This window comes from Momordica charantia (assembly GCF_013281855.1).
Source record: "Momordica charantia cultivar OHB3-1 chromosome 11 unlocalized genomic scaffold, Mcharantia_2.0 BLBB01000011.1, whole genome shotgun sequence".
Classification (NCBI taxonomy): Eukaryota; Viridiplantae; Streptophyta; class Magnoliopsida; order Cucurbitales; family Cucurbitaceae; genus Momordica; species Momordica charantia.
In genome coordinates, this window is record NW_028275159.1 from 22,132,150 (window position 1) to 22,148,172 (window position 16,023).

General features: G+C 33.6%; 1 protein-coding gene and 1 long non-coding RNA gene across 2 annotated transcripts; both read right to left on the minus strand.

Moving 5' to 3' along the window:
* Positions 1–880: 880 nt before the first annotated feature.
* LOC111012079 (F-box/FBD/LRR-repeat protein At2g04230-like) lies at positions 881–2,772 on the minus strand. Its single transcript, XM_088120004.1, has one exon. The coding sequence runs from the start codon at positions 2,172–2,174 to the stop codon at positions 1,212–1,214; it is 963 nt and encodes a 320-aa protein (XP_087976130.1). The 5' UTR covers positions 2,175–2,772; the 3' UTR covers positions 881–1,211.
* Positions 2,773–3,508: 736 nt separating this feature from the next.
* On the minus strand, positions 3,509–8,699 carry LOC148208325 (uncharacterized). Its single transcript, XR_015788960.1, has 3 exons — positions 8,554–8,699; positions 8,331–8,460; positions 3,509–4,222 (listed from the first exon to the last, which is right to left on the minus strand). It is a non-coding gene; the product is annotated as an uncharacterized LOC148208325 (long non-coding RNA).
* Between the last annotated feature and the right edge of the window lie 7,324 nt (positions 8,700–16,023).

Genomic DNA, 16,023 nt, shown 5'->3' on the forward strand with positions numbered 1-16,023 from the left:
CCTTACGTAGATTTATAATAGACATGGGCTACTTCTTTCATTGCCAATTGGTTTTGAGATGGAACCCCATGGATATTGATACTAGAGACTTTCCTTCAAGGAGTTTCTTCGGTGGGTTTGAGAAATATTATTTAACAAACCATATCTATAAAATCCATACCCATTTGCACTCAAGCAAGCTCATAACTAATTTATTTTATTGTTTAATCTTTGATTGATCTCTTTTATATTTCTTTTTAATAGAATTCTGTGTTTAGAGCCAAATGCAGGCGAAATGATACATCTACATAACAATACACTAATATCGTGTATATCGTGTTTACACCAACTCTATATCGTTTAATAGAATTCTTTACTCAACTCAAACTCGTGCTTCAAATACACCAACTCTATATCGTGTTCTATTAAAAAGAAACAGAAAACATCATTGGATTAATAAGAAGAAAATTTTGAAAATGTATTAGTATCTTCAATTTTCTCCTGCAACATATATATCTTTATTCTAAATGTCAATAAGAGTAACATGTTCATTAGTATTATCCACCATGTGACTGGATTTCATAAAAAATTAGAGGAGAAGAGAAGCTGAAGAAAATAACTAAGAACCCTTTTAAGCTATAATTCAAAATAAAAGACTAAAATAAGCATATAACCCTAAGTATGAAATTACTAAAAATCACCCATGAAGAACAAAGAAAAAAGAAAAAACCTACTGAAGAGAACCTCCTCCGATCTGTGCAAGGCATTGATCAGAAACGCCAATCTTTTCTCTTCGATAAAGGAATCTCCTCGTCCTGTAAATCCATGTGAAAGATGTAAATAGATAATTTAATTACTTGATAACAAAATTAAGAGATTAGACAAGGATTACCTCATTAAGAACAGCCAAAGTTTCTAAATTGGGGCAGTTTTGTAAATACGCCAATATACTAATTGGAATGTCTAGGGCAGTCCCCTTGGTGGGTATCTTTGTTTTCAACTTCAAATGTTTTAAATTAGGAAGTGGCCACCTGACAAACTTATTAACAAAAAAAAAGAAGAAAAAAAAATTATAATTGGGAAAATGCATAGACAAAATATCCTTGGGTTTGCAAGGTAACGCTAACAAAGTGGATTATGCCCAAAACGAATATCATAACATTGGTACTTAGAATACCGTTACCCTTAACAATTATAATGCACAAGAAAAAATGGAAGATGGAATTTATGATTTATATATATACCTGTAATGAATTCAGAGGTAGTGTGAAACACCTTGTATTACGAAACACTCTAAGCAACTCAATGAGATTTTGAATCAAATTTTTTCTACTACTTGAGTCTTTGCCTTTTGATATGGGTTGAAAATAACAATCTTCAACTTGTATATTCACTTTGTGTAGGTAGGAAAAGTCAGAATCATCACACATGATCATAGTGGGTAAAACATTGCTAAACTTGACACTTTTGAGATTGGGTGTACGTAACTCAAGTTTGTGCGAAGTCAACCCCCAAATAGAAGAAACACACAATTCAAAGTTGTAAAGTTTTGGAGCACAAATGGTAGCACTCCTAAAAATATGGTGACTCAAAACCAAAGATTCCAAATTTGGACAGCCGGAGAACATGTCTTCAAATTTAGCATCAAGATTATTCTTCTTCACGTTCTGATCCTCCGGCCAATGACGATTCACAATCTCTAAAACTTTCAAGGATGGCAATGCCAAGGCTCCCAAGTAATCCGCAACCCCACATGAAATCTTCAGCACAGTGAGCGATGAACATCCCGACAAACAGTGTTTCGTGTTACGAAAACCATTAACGTAGGTATGGATGTAAATTTCTCCAACATTGTGGCGCCGTGCATGACATATCAATGACTCTGCTAAAAGGTCATCATGTCCAACGTAACTCAGTTTTTGAATATGTTCACCGCGGTGTTCAGATAAAACTCTGATGACAAAGTGCTTAAAACATGTTGGTTTGTGATTAGAATGAACTCTACCGTAGGAGCCATCATCCAAGAAGTTGAGAGCGGGGATATGAGTCCAAAGGGTTTTCCACCGTTTTGAAAGAACACAAGTTTGGACAACTTGTTTTATGTTTATGTTGGAGAGAATCTGACGAAGAAGACAATCTGGGAGAAGGCTGATTCTGTCGTCTTCTTCCATCTTCTTCCTCTTCAAGTTCGACATTTGGAGAAGGCCAAATTATTCTAGAATAAAAGCAATAAAATTGGATTTAAGCATGGAACAAAACCAAAATATGTAGAAATATGAAATAAAAGTGATGAAAATTAAGCACAAGTAAGTTTTTGAAAGATTCAAATATACCCGGTTGCCGATTAGATTACAACATTTCCAAATCTAAAATATGAGTTAGTTTAAGTAAATTATCAAAATATTAAGTATTAAAATGTTATATTGCAATTTTAGAATTTCAAATCCTCTATTTTTATCTAGTAGTTTTGAAATTTAGGTAATAGATTTGATTTGAAAAAACAAATTCTTAGAACAAATCTAATAGATTTGATTTGAAAAGGTTCGAGAACTTTTTAAGAATTATATGGTGAAATCGTTGAGACTCGGGGTGTTGTTTTGGCCTCGATATTTAATACCTTCGTTAAATTTCAACAGCTTTTGAAAATTTAGTGATATTGCCCACGCCTACTAAGGGGGAATTTCAACACCTGCGTGTAAGTTTGGAAAGTGGTCGAGATATGTTAGGAGTATGGTTTTAAATATCCGACATATTCATGTTTTCATAGGTTCGACATCGACACGAATTGTAAATCGACATTTCCAGTACATAAAATATGAAAAATATCAATAAGATATCACTAATATATACATAATATTAAGATTAATTATTTTTAACTAATTTAAAAACAGAAAAATGTTTGTTTGTTCATTTAAATATTTTTTACGATTTTTTTAATTTTTCTAACTTTTACAGAAATATCCATCTATATCGACATTTTATTGATATTTCCGTCAACATTTCCATGAAATTGAGACCTCGACATTTTCATGGACATCTATATTTAAAACTTTGGTCAGGAGTCGAAGTTCAAAATGGCCTGTACTTATTACCAAGAATAATGTTATTCTCTTTATCGTAAATTTTTTGAAATTGTAATCAGAAATTTTTTTTTATGTTATTTACTAAGACTATCTAAAATTGGAATCAAAATCAAATTTAGTATACCATTTTCTTCTTTCTACCTAATTACAAATACTAATTTTTTTTTCAAAATAGAAAAAATACTAATCTTTTTTTAATTACAATAATAATAAATGTACTGAAAAATTACAATAATAATACATTTTTAAAATTTATTTTATTATAATATTATTGCTAGTAAATATTTTTTTATTATAACAATTTATTTTATATTAATAAATAATGAATAATTAAAATAAAATTAGATCAAATAAAATAATTTTTTATTAGAACAACCATCCTTTAATATAAAATATTATTATAATATTTATTAATAATGAATTTTATATATATATATATATATATATTTTAACAGGAAACGAACTTTTCATTGATGAATGAAAAACAACATAAAATGTTCAAGGATACAAACTCCAAAGGAGTGAGAAAGATAAAAAATAAAAAAATGAAAATAAAAAGCCAAAAAAAAATGAATACAAAGCACATAAAGTTGAAACAAAATAAATAAAATTACAAAAGAGAGCTAAAAGCATCCCAATTAGAATCAATCATGCTAGGTGAGTAATTGACAAAAAGATTGGAAAGAGCACACCATTGAGAAGCTTTGAATTTGACAATGTGAAAACATTCCAACGGATGCCTTTTTAGCCCTTCGAAGGTCCTTTGATTGCGCTTGAACCATAATTTATAAATAAGGGCTTTAAGACCGTTGACCCAAAGTAATGTAGCTCTAGGATTCATGTGTAGACCAAACAGTAACTGAAAAACCAAGTTCGAGACTGACTTGTCCATAACCCAAGGTAGGTTGAAGATACCAAAAAAGGCAGACCAACAGGTTGCTGCAAATGGGCAGAAAAAGAAAGTGTGCAGCTGATTTTCGCTTGAGTTTACACAAAAAAACACAAGCAGATGATTTTGCATAATTTCAGTTGTATTGACCTTGCCAAACATAAGAATCCATGAGAGGACATTAACCTTCTTGGGGCTACCAGAATTCCATAGCTTTGAGTAAAAATCTCGTGGTAATGCAGCAGAGGGAGCCTTAGAGTTACATAAGGAGCTGACAGAAAAATCCCATTTTTATTCAGATTCCAAGAAAGTGTCTTCATCATTTAACAAAACCAAATTCAGATTGTCCAATAATTCAATATATTCAGCAATTTCTTCATCTTTTAGCGACCTTCTAACTTCAATCCTCCAAGAGGAGGCGGAGGATTAAAAATAACAAAATAGAATTAAAAAAACATATATATAATTTTAATTATAACATTTTATAATAAAATCACATCGACTAATAAAATTGTATAAACTCTTTATTACAAGAAAAAAGTAGTATAACATTAATAGATGAGAAAGAAAGAATAAAAGTTGTAAAGTATATATAATAAATATGTAGAGCACGTAGAATGAGGAATGAGAATGAGATTAACGGATCCCACGTTAAAAAGATAAAGAACCTAATAATAGTTTATAATAGAGATGAACTACAACTCTCATTCCTAATTAGTTCTGAGATGAATCTCATCTCTATTAATATGGTATCAGAACTAAAAACACTCAAACGACCATCCCATCCAAAAATGGGATTCGATTAAAATCTATAATATATATACATAGGCTACTCCTCCCATTGCCAATTGTTAATTTGGTCAATAGCTTTAAAAAAAAAAATGAACCTCCCATAATGTTTTGTTCGTGTTTCACCATCCGGCTGCCACGATTGCACCACCTATAAGCTATGGCATACGTTCACGACTAAATTTCCCCAATCTTGAGGACTTAAATGAATGATGAGATCTCAACATTGAGTGGGTGGAGGATTTCCCCAATCTTGAGGACTTAAATGAATGATGAGATCTCAACATTGAGTGGGTGGAGGAAATTGGCGACGTCAAAATCCATCGAGTTTTCAGAAGATTAGGAAGTAATTATTGCATGTTCTCCCCAAATCTTAGCTTGAAAATATATCGTTACAAAATATACGCAAAGGCAATCTTAGCTTGAAAGAATACATGCGCCAAGTTAAGAACCTCATTGACTCGTTGAAAGTGACATGCAAAGCTATCACTACTAAAGATCACATATTATCAGGATTGGGACCAGAATTCGAATCCACTAGTTCTATCATCACAGCCAAAACAAGCTCAATTTCAATCAAAGAAGTCACATCACTACTTCTATCACATTGAAAGTAGAATGGAAAAAGACTCAACAGTGCAAACCCCAAAGGATCAAATCTCATGCAACATCAGTAGAATACAGCTCCACAAAATGATAACCATAGATCCCACAACTCACAATACTATGATAGGTGCAAGAAATAGGGTACAATTTCAGATTTGTCATAATTCGACCACACAGCTGATAGGTGCTACTTTCGAGTACCAAATCTACCAAACTCAGGAAGTGTTCATAATATTAGACCGCATCATTCAAATGCCTATCCTCAACATCAAAATATGTCAGCTATGCTAATGACACCTGAATTAAACAAGGATACTAACTAGTATCCAGATTCGGGTGCAACAAATTATGTCACCAATGACATGAACAACATCACAAATAGCAAAGAATTCACAGATGGACGCAGATTCATACGACTAATGGGGCAGGTTTGTTTATAACCCACTCTGACTCATCTTCCCTTATTACTCCATCAAATCATATCTTCTATTTACATAATCTCCTACATGTTCCTTCAGTGACCAAAACCTACTTAGTGTTAGCCAATTCGCAAAGAAAATAAAGTTTATTTTGAATTTAACCCAAATGTTTGCTTTGTCAAAGACCAAGCATCTGGTATAATCCTCCTACAAAGAAATCTCCACGATGGACCTTATTCATTCAAGTTAACAGCATCGTCACCAGAGTCTAAAGGTTTTTCATTTCCAAGCCACATCCTTCACACTACTGTCCCTTTTCAATCCTACATTCCACTGACTTGTAATTCTTATAGATATATGGCGTAGTAGGTAAGGCCATCCATCTACTGAAATTACAAAAAAAGTTTTTCATGATTGTATCCCCAAAATTCATATTAATAAAAAGTACTCATTTTCTTTTGCACGTCCTATTGGCAAAAGCCATTGTCTTCTTTTTTCTCCCTCTCAAACTATATATACTGCACCTCACCAATCAGTAGTTTCAGACCTATGGAGACCAGCTTTTTAAACCTCCCGAGACAACTATAAATACTATATTACCTTCATTGATGCCTTCACCAAATATACTTGGATCTATTTTTTCGAAAATAAATCTCAAGCATTCTTAGCCTTTATACAATTCAAAACCTTGATTGAAAAACGACTTAATTCTCATATAACTTTCCAATCTGATGGTGGAGGTGAGTTCCAAGCCTTTACTAAATACCTAAAGTCAAATGGAATAGAACATCAAATTTCTTGCCCATATACCTCACAACAAAATGGAATTGTAGAACGCAAATATCGTCACATTGTTGAAATGGACCCAACCCTACTCTCTCAAGCCTCAATGCCTAGAGAATTCTGGGACAATGAATTTTCAACGGCTGTCTATCTCATTAATAGACTCCCATCACCAACACTTCAATAATTAGTCCACTAGAGAAGCTCTTTCATAAAAAATCATCCTATCTTTTCCTAAAACCTTTGGTTGTTGTCTTTGTTTCCCATGCATTCGACCTTATAACAACTACAAACTCCAACCTCGTTCCACCCATGTATATTTCTTGGGTACATCAGCATCCATAAAGGCTACGAATGCCTTTCCCTTATATGTCGGTTATACATATCACGACATGTCACCTTTAATGAAACAGAGTTTCCATTCAAATCTCATCAATCGCCTTTCCCTATGCCTGACAACTCGATCCCAGTCCAAAATAATCTACCTATTCTCTCTTCCTCATCTACTGTACCTATATCCCCTATTACTCATTCTACTTCTCCTACTCTACCTACTTCCACATCACCAATTTTAACAAACACTTCCTCTCCTACTGTACCTAACCCAACAGTATTACTCCCTAACTCTCCTTTAGCTTCATCACCTAGTCGAAATCCTAGCTCTCCATTATCCTCAACACCATCAACTAATTCTTCAACACTTAGCCCTAATCCCATCTCTCTCAGTCCTAACTAGAACCCAACAATTTCTTCCTCACCTCTACCCACAAATGTCTAAATTACACCAAATACCTCATCTACACCACCTGCACCCAATTCAATATCTAATGCTAGAACATTTGTGAACACTCGTGTTATGGTAACTCGTGCAAATAATGTAATTTTCAAACCATGAATCTATCTAGCTGACTACAAGGAAGAAGGACCTACCTCTGCCAAGGAAGCTATGAAACACAGTCACTGGCGAAAAGCTATGGAGGAAGAGTATTCTGCACTAATGAAAAATGAAACCTGAGATCTAGTACCACCATCCACCAATCAAAAAGTTGTTGGATGCAAATGGGTCTTCACGATAAAAAGGAATACATATGGGTCTATATTAAGGTATACAAAGCATACCTAGTTGCAAAAAGGTTTCATAAGACTGCAGACATAGACTATTTTGAAACCTTTAGCCCTGTGGTTAAACCTATAACAATCAGAGTACTATTAACTATGGCTTTAGCACATGGATGGACACTAAGACAAATAGACATTAATAATGCATTTTTGCATGGTCTCCTAAGTGAAACTGTCCTCATGGATCAACCAATAGGCTTTGTACAACCACACGTCAAACAACATGTCTGCAAACTCCGTAAGGCACTCTATGGTCTAGAACAAGCTTCACGGGCTTGGCTTGAAAGGCTTAGTACATTCCTTATTTCTCTTAGATTTGTTGGTTCCAACGCAGACCCATCCTTATTTTTCAGGTTTCAAAACAATAATTGTTGCTACAAATTAATATATGTGGATTACATAGTTCTAATAGGCCATCTGAAATCAACAACTAATTCACACCCTTAATCAGAAGTTCTCATTAAAGGATTTGGGCAAATTGAGTTACTTCTTGGACATTGAAGTATCTTATCACTCAGCTGATAGTTAATTTCTTTCTCAATCAAAATACATCACTAACTTACTACAACGGACAAAAATGCTTGAGGCTAATGCAATATCTACACCTAACTTTTCCCGATAAAGCAATCAATTATTTCTAGATCTAGCACAGAAGCATAATACCATGCATTAGCCCTAGCTGCCTCTGGACTTGTATGGCTGAAGACCTTGTTTTGTGAGCTTCAAATTTCCATCTCACAACCTCCTATACTGTGGTGCAACAATCTCAGCTCAGTTAACCTCGGCTCAAACCCTATTTTTCACTCAAGGACAAAGCATGTTGAAATTGATATATACTTTGGTAGAGACCTTGTAATTTCAAAACAAGTTCGAGTTCAACACTTACCATCGACTACCCAAATCGCCGATTTTCTCACAAAGCTGCTGTCGCCTCTTCATTTTCACGACCTCACCGACAAGTTCAACGAGCTCCCCCCTCCCTTGGCTTGAGGGTGGTGTTAAGGCTAATCACTTGGCCTGTATAATGATAGAAACCCAACGGCCCAATATCTGTATTTGAAAGCCCAATGATGTAAGCATTTTTTTTTCTTGATAAAAGAGCCACAAACCATTGTATAATACAAGTGAATCAATAATACAAAATTCACTTCAAGATTGAAGATTTGTGCACTGTTTACATACCTCTCCCGAGAGTATGATTTAAAATCTAAGATCAATCAATCTATGACCAGTAGATTAAAGGCATTAAGCATAGAGATACATAAATAGAAAATTCATAATCATTCAATCAAAAGAATTAAACAATCAATTCATAAAGTTCAATGGCTACATCAATCCCTAAGACAATATGTTTAACTACTCACATTAAATGTAAAATAATAAAATCCTAATGAGAGTTCCATAACAAAACTAGAAAAATCAAGGGAAATTAGAAGAAATTACGTTTGACATGTCAATCGTCCGCCCCCGAAGCGATCTCCACGATCCCAAGCCTTGAAAATTTCTTTTCTAAGCTCTCCAATGGTCTCGTTGCCCTCTAAATTGGCGAAAAAGCCAAACTGCCAAAAAACATCTCCAAAATTCCTCCTTGTTGACAGCTGCACAACCCTATTTTTATAAAAGATTGTTGTGGCAGTGTCATGATGCTACACTATTTAAAAAACATGAAATTAAGACTTCGGAGCACCACGACGCTCTAGGATAGCGTCGTGGCGCTGTCCCCTCCGATTTTTTGACTATAATCACTCGGGCTATGATTTTCCTCTCAATTTGATCAATTTATGTCTTGTTTTCTCTCGATTATTCATTCCTACAAAATATATCTTAGGTGCATAAATAACATCATAAAGAAACGAAAACTAATAATTAATTCCAATATAAGTCTAATGATTTGTAGCTCACAAAGTGCGCTATCAATGTTTTTCAAAAAACGTCAAGATAAGTGGACTTTTCCGAAGATGTTTGATAAACTCAACATCAACATGCTCAAACTAATTCTACATAGCGAAATGAACTGAAACGTCCTAACTTTAATTTGGAACTTCCTTGATCTTACGCTCAAATTTAGGTTCAAACCCAGCTCCCAAAAAGTTCAAGAATTCTCATCGAATTTCCACAACTTACAATTTACACTAAGAAAAAAAAAACTCACCACAGGAGAGGAGGAGGCATAGGTGACAGGCGAGGTACATAGAGAAAGAAAAACGCTGGGGGGGGGGGGGGGGGGGGGGGGGCATTATCGCGACAGAATGAAGAAGAAAGGGAGGCTAGTGACTTTAAAAGGACTTCCCTGTCGATATTAGAAAATGTTGGGAGAGGTCAAAATCTCTTGACATTTTTACAAACCATCAGGAGAAGTCAACTTCTACCGACATTTTCTGAAAAAATGTTGGGTACTTTTTATTTTCTTTAGTTTGCAACAATATTTATCCCTCAAACGTCGGGATAAGTACACCACTCCTGAAGTTTTAAAAAACTATTGTCTCAAACCCTTATTGATAGTTTAATTCTAAAAATACCGGGCCGAGTAGTAAAAATAATCCCTACGCCTTATTACAAAACATCGGGATAGCTTTATTGGTTTAAGTTTGTCATCGAACTTTTCCCGATAAGTAGCCTTTACCAGCATTTGTTGAAAAACTTCGGGAGATGTTTCATATTTCCTGAGGGCTTATTTTTTATCGAGAATAATAACTATTGCCAAAATCATACAAGTGTGTGATTTAACTTAGTAAGAAATACATGACACTAAACTAATTAAAAAACCCTATTGTTAAAAAAGAAACAAAAAATTAAAAGACTACGTTTTTCAAGCAAAAAAACTGTTGGTCTTCTCGAGCAATTTGGTGATACCCATAAAGATCAATGACTTCACGTCTTCCAAACCAAACCACTGTCTCTTCACTTCCTTTATTAATTGTCTCGTGCTATATCTTTATAACTAAATCACAACTCACAACACCAGAGTAAAGAAACAAGAAGGAAGTTTTTGAAATCTCTTGAGATTAATAATGAATCGAATAGCTATGTGAAACTTGAGGGAGACATGTTTAAAAGCTGCCCACTTCTCCAACGTTTGGTTATGCGAGGTCGTTTGTTCGCACGTGTGAAAGTCACTGCTCCGAAACTTGAATATTTGCCAATCACGAGGTTGATTCATTATTGTGATGATTGGTTTCCAGGGATTGTGTTGTATACACCTCAGCTGGCATCCGTAAAATTTGAAAGTGTTCTGCCATTTTTGTTCTCAACTCATGCTACTCTCCGGGGTGGATGTGATTACACCGAGATATTCAATTGGCCTGACTATGTTTGAAAGTCTTGACATGCATCTTATGGATGTAGTCATGACATATTTATATGGATCTCTTGATAATGATATATACATATATAAAAATCCCTCAAGGATTTAAGGTACCTGAAACGTATAACCAAAGTTCTCGAGAACTCTATTCAATAAAGTTACAGAATCATTATATGGATTAAAACAATTAGGACGAATGTGGTACAATCGCCTAAGTGGATATCTGCTTAAAGAATGATATCAAAATAATCCAATTTGTCCTTGTATTTTTATAAAGAAATCACAGTCAGAATTTGCTATAATAACTGTGTATGTTGATGACTTGAATATAATTGAAACTTGTGAAGAGCTTTCAAAGGCAATAGAGTATCTTAAGAAAGAATTTGAAATGAATGATGTCGGAAAAACAAAATTTTGTGTTAACTTGAAAATTGAACATTTAGCAAATGAGGTATTTGTGCATCAATCAACTTATACATAAAAAGTTTTAAAAAGATCTTATATGGACAAAGCACATTCATTGAACATTCCAATGAAAGTTTGTTCACTTGATGTGAAGAAAGATATATTTCGACCTAAAGAAGATAATGAAGAACTTCTTGGTCCTGAGGTACCATATCTTAGTACAATTGGTGCACTTATGTATCTGACTAATAATACATGACCAGATATAACATTTTCAGTTAATTTATTAGCTAGATATATTCTTCTCCAACAAAAAGATATTGGAATAGAGTTAAACGTATATTTCGTTATCTTCGAGGTACAATTGATATGGACTTGTTTTATTCAAACAAATCAAATTTTGATCTAGTTGGTTATGCAAATGTTGGATATTTATCTAATCCACACAAAGCTAGATCTCAAACAGGTTATTTGTTCAAATGTGGAGGAAGCGATCAGTGAAAAAGGACGTAACAGCTACCTCCTCAAATCATGCTGAAATTATTGCAATTCATGAGGCTAGTCGAGAATGTGTATGGCTAAGATCAATGACTCAACACATTCGTGGAACATGTGGCTTGTCTTCTAATAATCTTCCAACGATATTATATGAAGATAACACAGTATGTATAGCTCAAATAAAAAAAAAGATATATTAAAGGGGATAGAACAAAACATATCTCACCTAAGCTCTTCTACACTCATGATCTTGAAGAAAATGACAACATCAATAATATTTAACATATTTGTTTGAAGGATAACCTGACAGTTTATTTACAAAAGCATTACTTATAGCAACCTTTGAAAGATTGGTACACGATATTGGAATACGGCGGCTCAGAGATCTCAAATGATATTTACATAATTTATTGTATTCTTTTGGGTTTGTTAGATTATATGAAATATGTACTCTTTTTCCTCCACTAGGATTTTTTTTCCCACAGGGTTTTTTTCCTAGTAAGATTTTAACGAGGCATATTTCATATAAACATTGGCATCTAAGGGGGAGTATTATGAACATTAAATAGATGTCCAATCTTAGGTGTCAAAAACATAGATGTCTAAATAAACCCTAACCCATGTGTCAACCTCTTCACATTTGCCTAATGTCTCCAAAGTGTCAAATTGAACCATGTCCAGGTGCTTAATTCTCAAATGTCCCATGTGTCTATTTCTACCTATGATTAGTTTCCAATTGTAACACCTTATGGTTGTATAAATTGCCTATAAATAGTGAAAATTCACGGTTCATTTGAGAGTGGATTTTGGTTAAAAATTCATGTTGAATTTCAAAGAGAAATTGAAGAGAAATTGCATTTTCTATTTTCTATTTTTAATTCTATATTTCAATTTTATATTTTGTCCAAACTCGTATTTTCTCATTGTTCGTGAATCATGGTGCCTCATTTTGCTCCATAATTTTACAAGAAGTATTACTTATTACAACACAAAATATTAACAAATACAAAATAGAATACATAGTAATATAGTAATTGTAAAATAAATAAAAAGACAATAATAACAAAAAAAAAATTAAAAAGAACTAATAACCAATACACATTCTTGAAGATTTTTTTTTCCTGGAAGATATACACATTTTAATATACGACAAACATTATTATTCAACTTTATCAAAGCAATATTGTAACCATACAAACTTACGAATTGAAAAATAGCTTTGATATATGAATTTCGTGTCAACTTGAACGTATCAAGTATATTGTTGCTTTCAAGATTAGAGAGACTTTAAGAACAATAAAATGAGAGAGAACTAAAAAAAATGGAGCTCGAATGTTGAGGAAAATTGATAGAATAAGATGCCTTTTTATATTAGTACATGTGAAAAAGTCACCATCTTTTGGAATTCCAACACTTTTGAAATTCTATTTTAATTATTATTAGTAAATCAAACAACAACTTTTTTCATATTAGCCCATGGCTCCACCTCATGAAGAAACTCCTTTGGAGGATGACCTACCACCGTCATCGCCTATTCCATCTAGATCTCCGTCATCTTCCCCGTCTCCGGTGGGTGTTGATTCTCCTCTCAGTCCTTGTTATCTTCATCACACAGATAATACATGACTCATTCTTGTTTCTCAATTACTCACTGAAAACAATTACACATCGTGGAGTCGATCGATGCATTCATATTTTATTCTCTCCCCTCAAAGTCTAATATAAACTTTAAAAATAATAAGGACTAAATTTTAAAAGTTATTAAAAAATCAACATTGGAAACCACATACTTAACCAAATAAAAAGAAGCTTATCAACAAAAAATTTAACTATTCAACCAAGAACTGGTAGAGAATTTAAACTTTAAATATTTTCTGTGTTGAACAAGAAATTTAGAGAGAAGTAATTCCTAAAAAGAGATAAGTAATGTCTAAATGAATTTAACTATACTATTATCTATTTCTAGTTTAATTCAACTAGTGTTTAGCTCGTAAATATTAATTAACACTTAAATAACTATAAATCCATGGTTCTTATAAGAAAACACTTAAATAACTCGGTCCAGATTAAAATTAAATTTGAAAAACAAACCTAGCTAGGAGAAACCCAACTATTGTAAAAACCTAAACTCAATTGAAATCAAGATCTGGAGGGCCGTGGGATGAAACATATTGATTAATAGGAGTTTAAACTTCTTCATAACTAATGAAATAAAAATCCGATAGACAAAATATACTGTCAAAAAGTTGCTATTTTTTTGACACAGTTAAAGCAGCAATCCGGCCGTCAGTGGTGTAGAGGAGAGAGAATTCAAGTCACGCGCTGCAGCTTAACCTTATCCTCAAGCCTTCCGAAGTTGAGGAGAGAGAATTCAAGTTTGTGTAGAGAGGGAAAATGGTGAGCTGGGAACAGAGATGGTATAACACCTTCAAATTTGACAAACGCCAGCTTTTGGTGTACACAACACAATCACTGGAACCCAATCATTATAATAATAAGACCTCGTCATTTCCAAATATTCAAGTTTTGGAGCAGTGATTTTCCCATGTGTGAAAAGACGACCTCGTATTACCAAACGTTCGAGAAGTGGGCAGCTCTGAAACATGTCTCCCTCAAGTTTCACGCACCAAAAATATGATTGATTGTTAACCTCAAGACCATGTATCCACAAAGTCTCCCGATAGCTGCACAGACCGACATGTCGTAAAGCTGCAGCACGAGGCTGGGAAATCCATAAATCCCCCGGCCAGGCAAACTTGTTGGACATTGTACGATGCTGCGAAGCCAAAGAAACGTTTGAAGAAAATGGAATCTTCGGAAATTCTATTGTCATAGTCTTCTACGTTCTGAGTCATGCAAGGTTGGTAGCTGGTGAAATAACAAGCAAGTTTTGTGATGTTTGAAAGTGGACTGCGACGGGACAAAACTCCTAGAATGAAACGGCGAAAGCATCTTTCTTCTGATCACATGGTTGTGAAAATGAAAATCGTTAAGGCCATGAGAGAAGGAGCGATAGTGTCGAAGCTTAAAGATGGGATTGAAGTCCAAACATTTGTCCACCTTTTTGACAAAAGGAAAGTGGTTTTGATGACCATTTGAGTGTCTTCAAGAAAAGAGAGAAAGAAGCTCGTCTGGCATCGTCTTCACTTCCTTCTTCTTCATCGCTCTGTTGCTTTTTTTGGAAAATAGTGCTTCATTGATGTATGTGAAAATCATAGACAAAAAGAAGAGGCCTAAATGAAAAAGCATTTCAGTTAAGAGAAACGGTAGGAACATCCTAAAATAGAAGATTTGGATGACGAAAGAGATGTTTTTCCAAAGGTTTGTGTAGGATTTTGATGAGCCTGTGAAAGTTGGGAGATTTCATACATGCCAAAGGATAGAACTTAACAAGAATAGAAGAGCTTATAAAGATATAGAAATAGACAATAAAGGAAGTGAAGAGACATTGGTTTGGTTTGGAAGACGTGAAGTCATTCATTTTTTATGGATATTATCAAATTGCTTGGGAAATAAACATTCCAGAGAAGACCAACAGTCGTGCTTCAAAAGCTAAATTAATTAAGGCTTTAAATTTTTTTTTCTTTTTTACTAATGGTCTTTTTCATTAGTCTAGTGCTATCCATTTCCATCGTTTTTTTTTTATTTCTTCGAACTTTTTTTTTATATATATATAATGCATGCTCATTTGAATTGGATGTGATCCGGAGTCGTAATTAATGAATCATTTAATTATAATTAGCATATATATCCAACCAATAAGTCGTGAGTTGGATCCCACCCCCCACAATCATATTGAAATCAAATGTGGGACACATCTCAAACTTGTAATCCAATTTCTAAAAGACCTACAACATCATCAATCACATTCTCATTCCTTATTCCCACATATATATCATAATTAATTTACAACTTTTACCATTTATCTATAATTTAATAATTAGACACATATAACTTTTAATTTTTTTTTATACTTTTATAATTTCTTCTCCATTTATACTTTTGATTGCGATTCCAAGAAATTTTTGGTAAACAACATCAATGGAACAACATTACGATTTCGATTGATTTCATTAGGATTGATTTTCATTAGGATTGATTTCTATTACGATTCATAATAATTAAATGTGGCCTAAATTCAAAAGTATT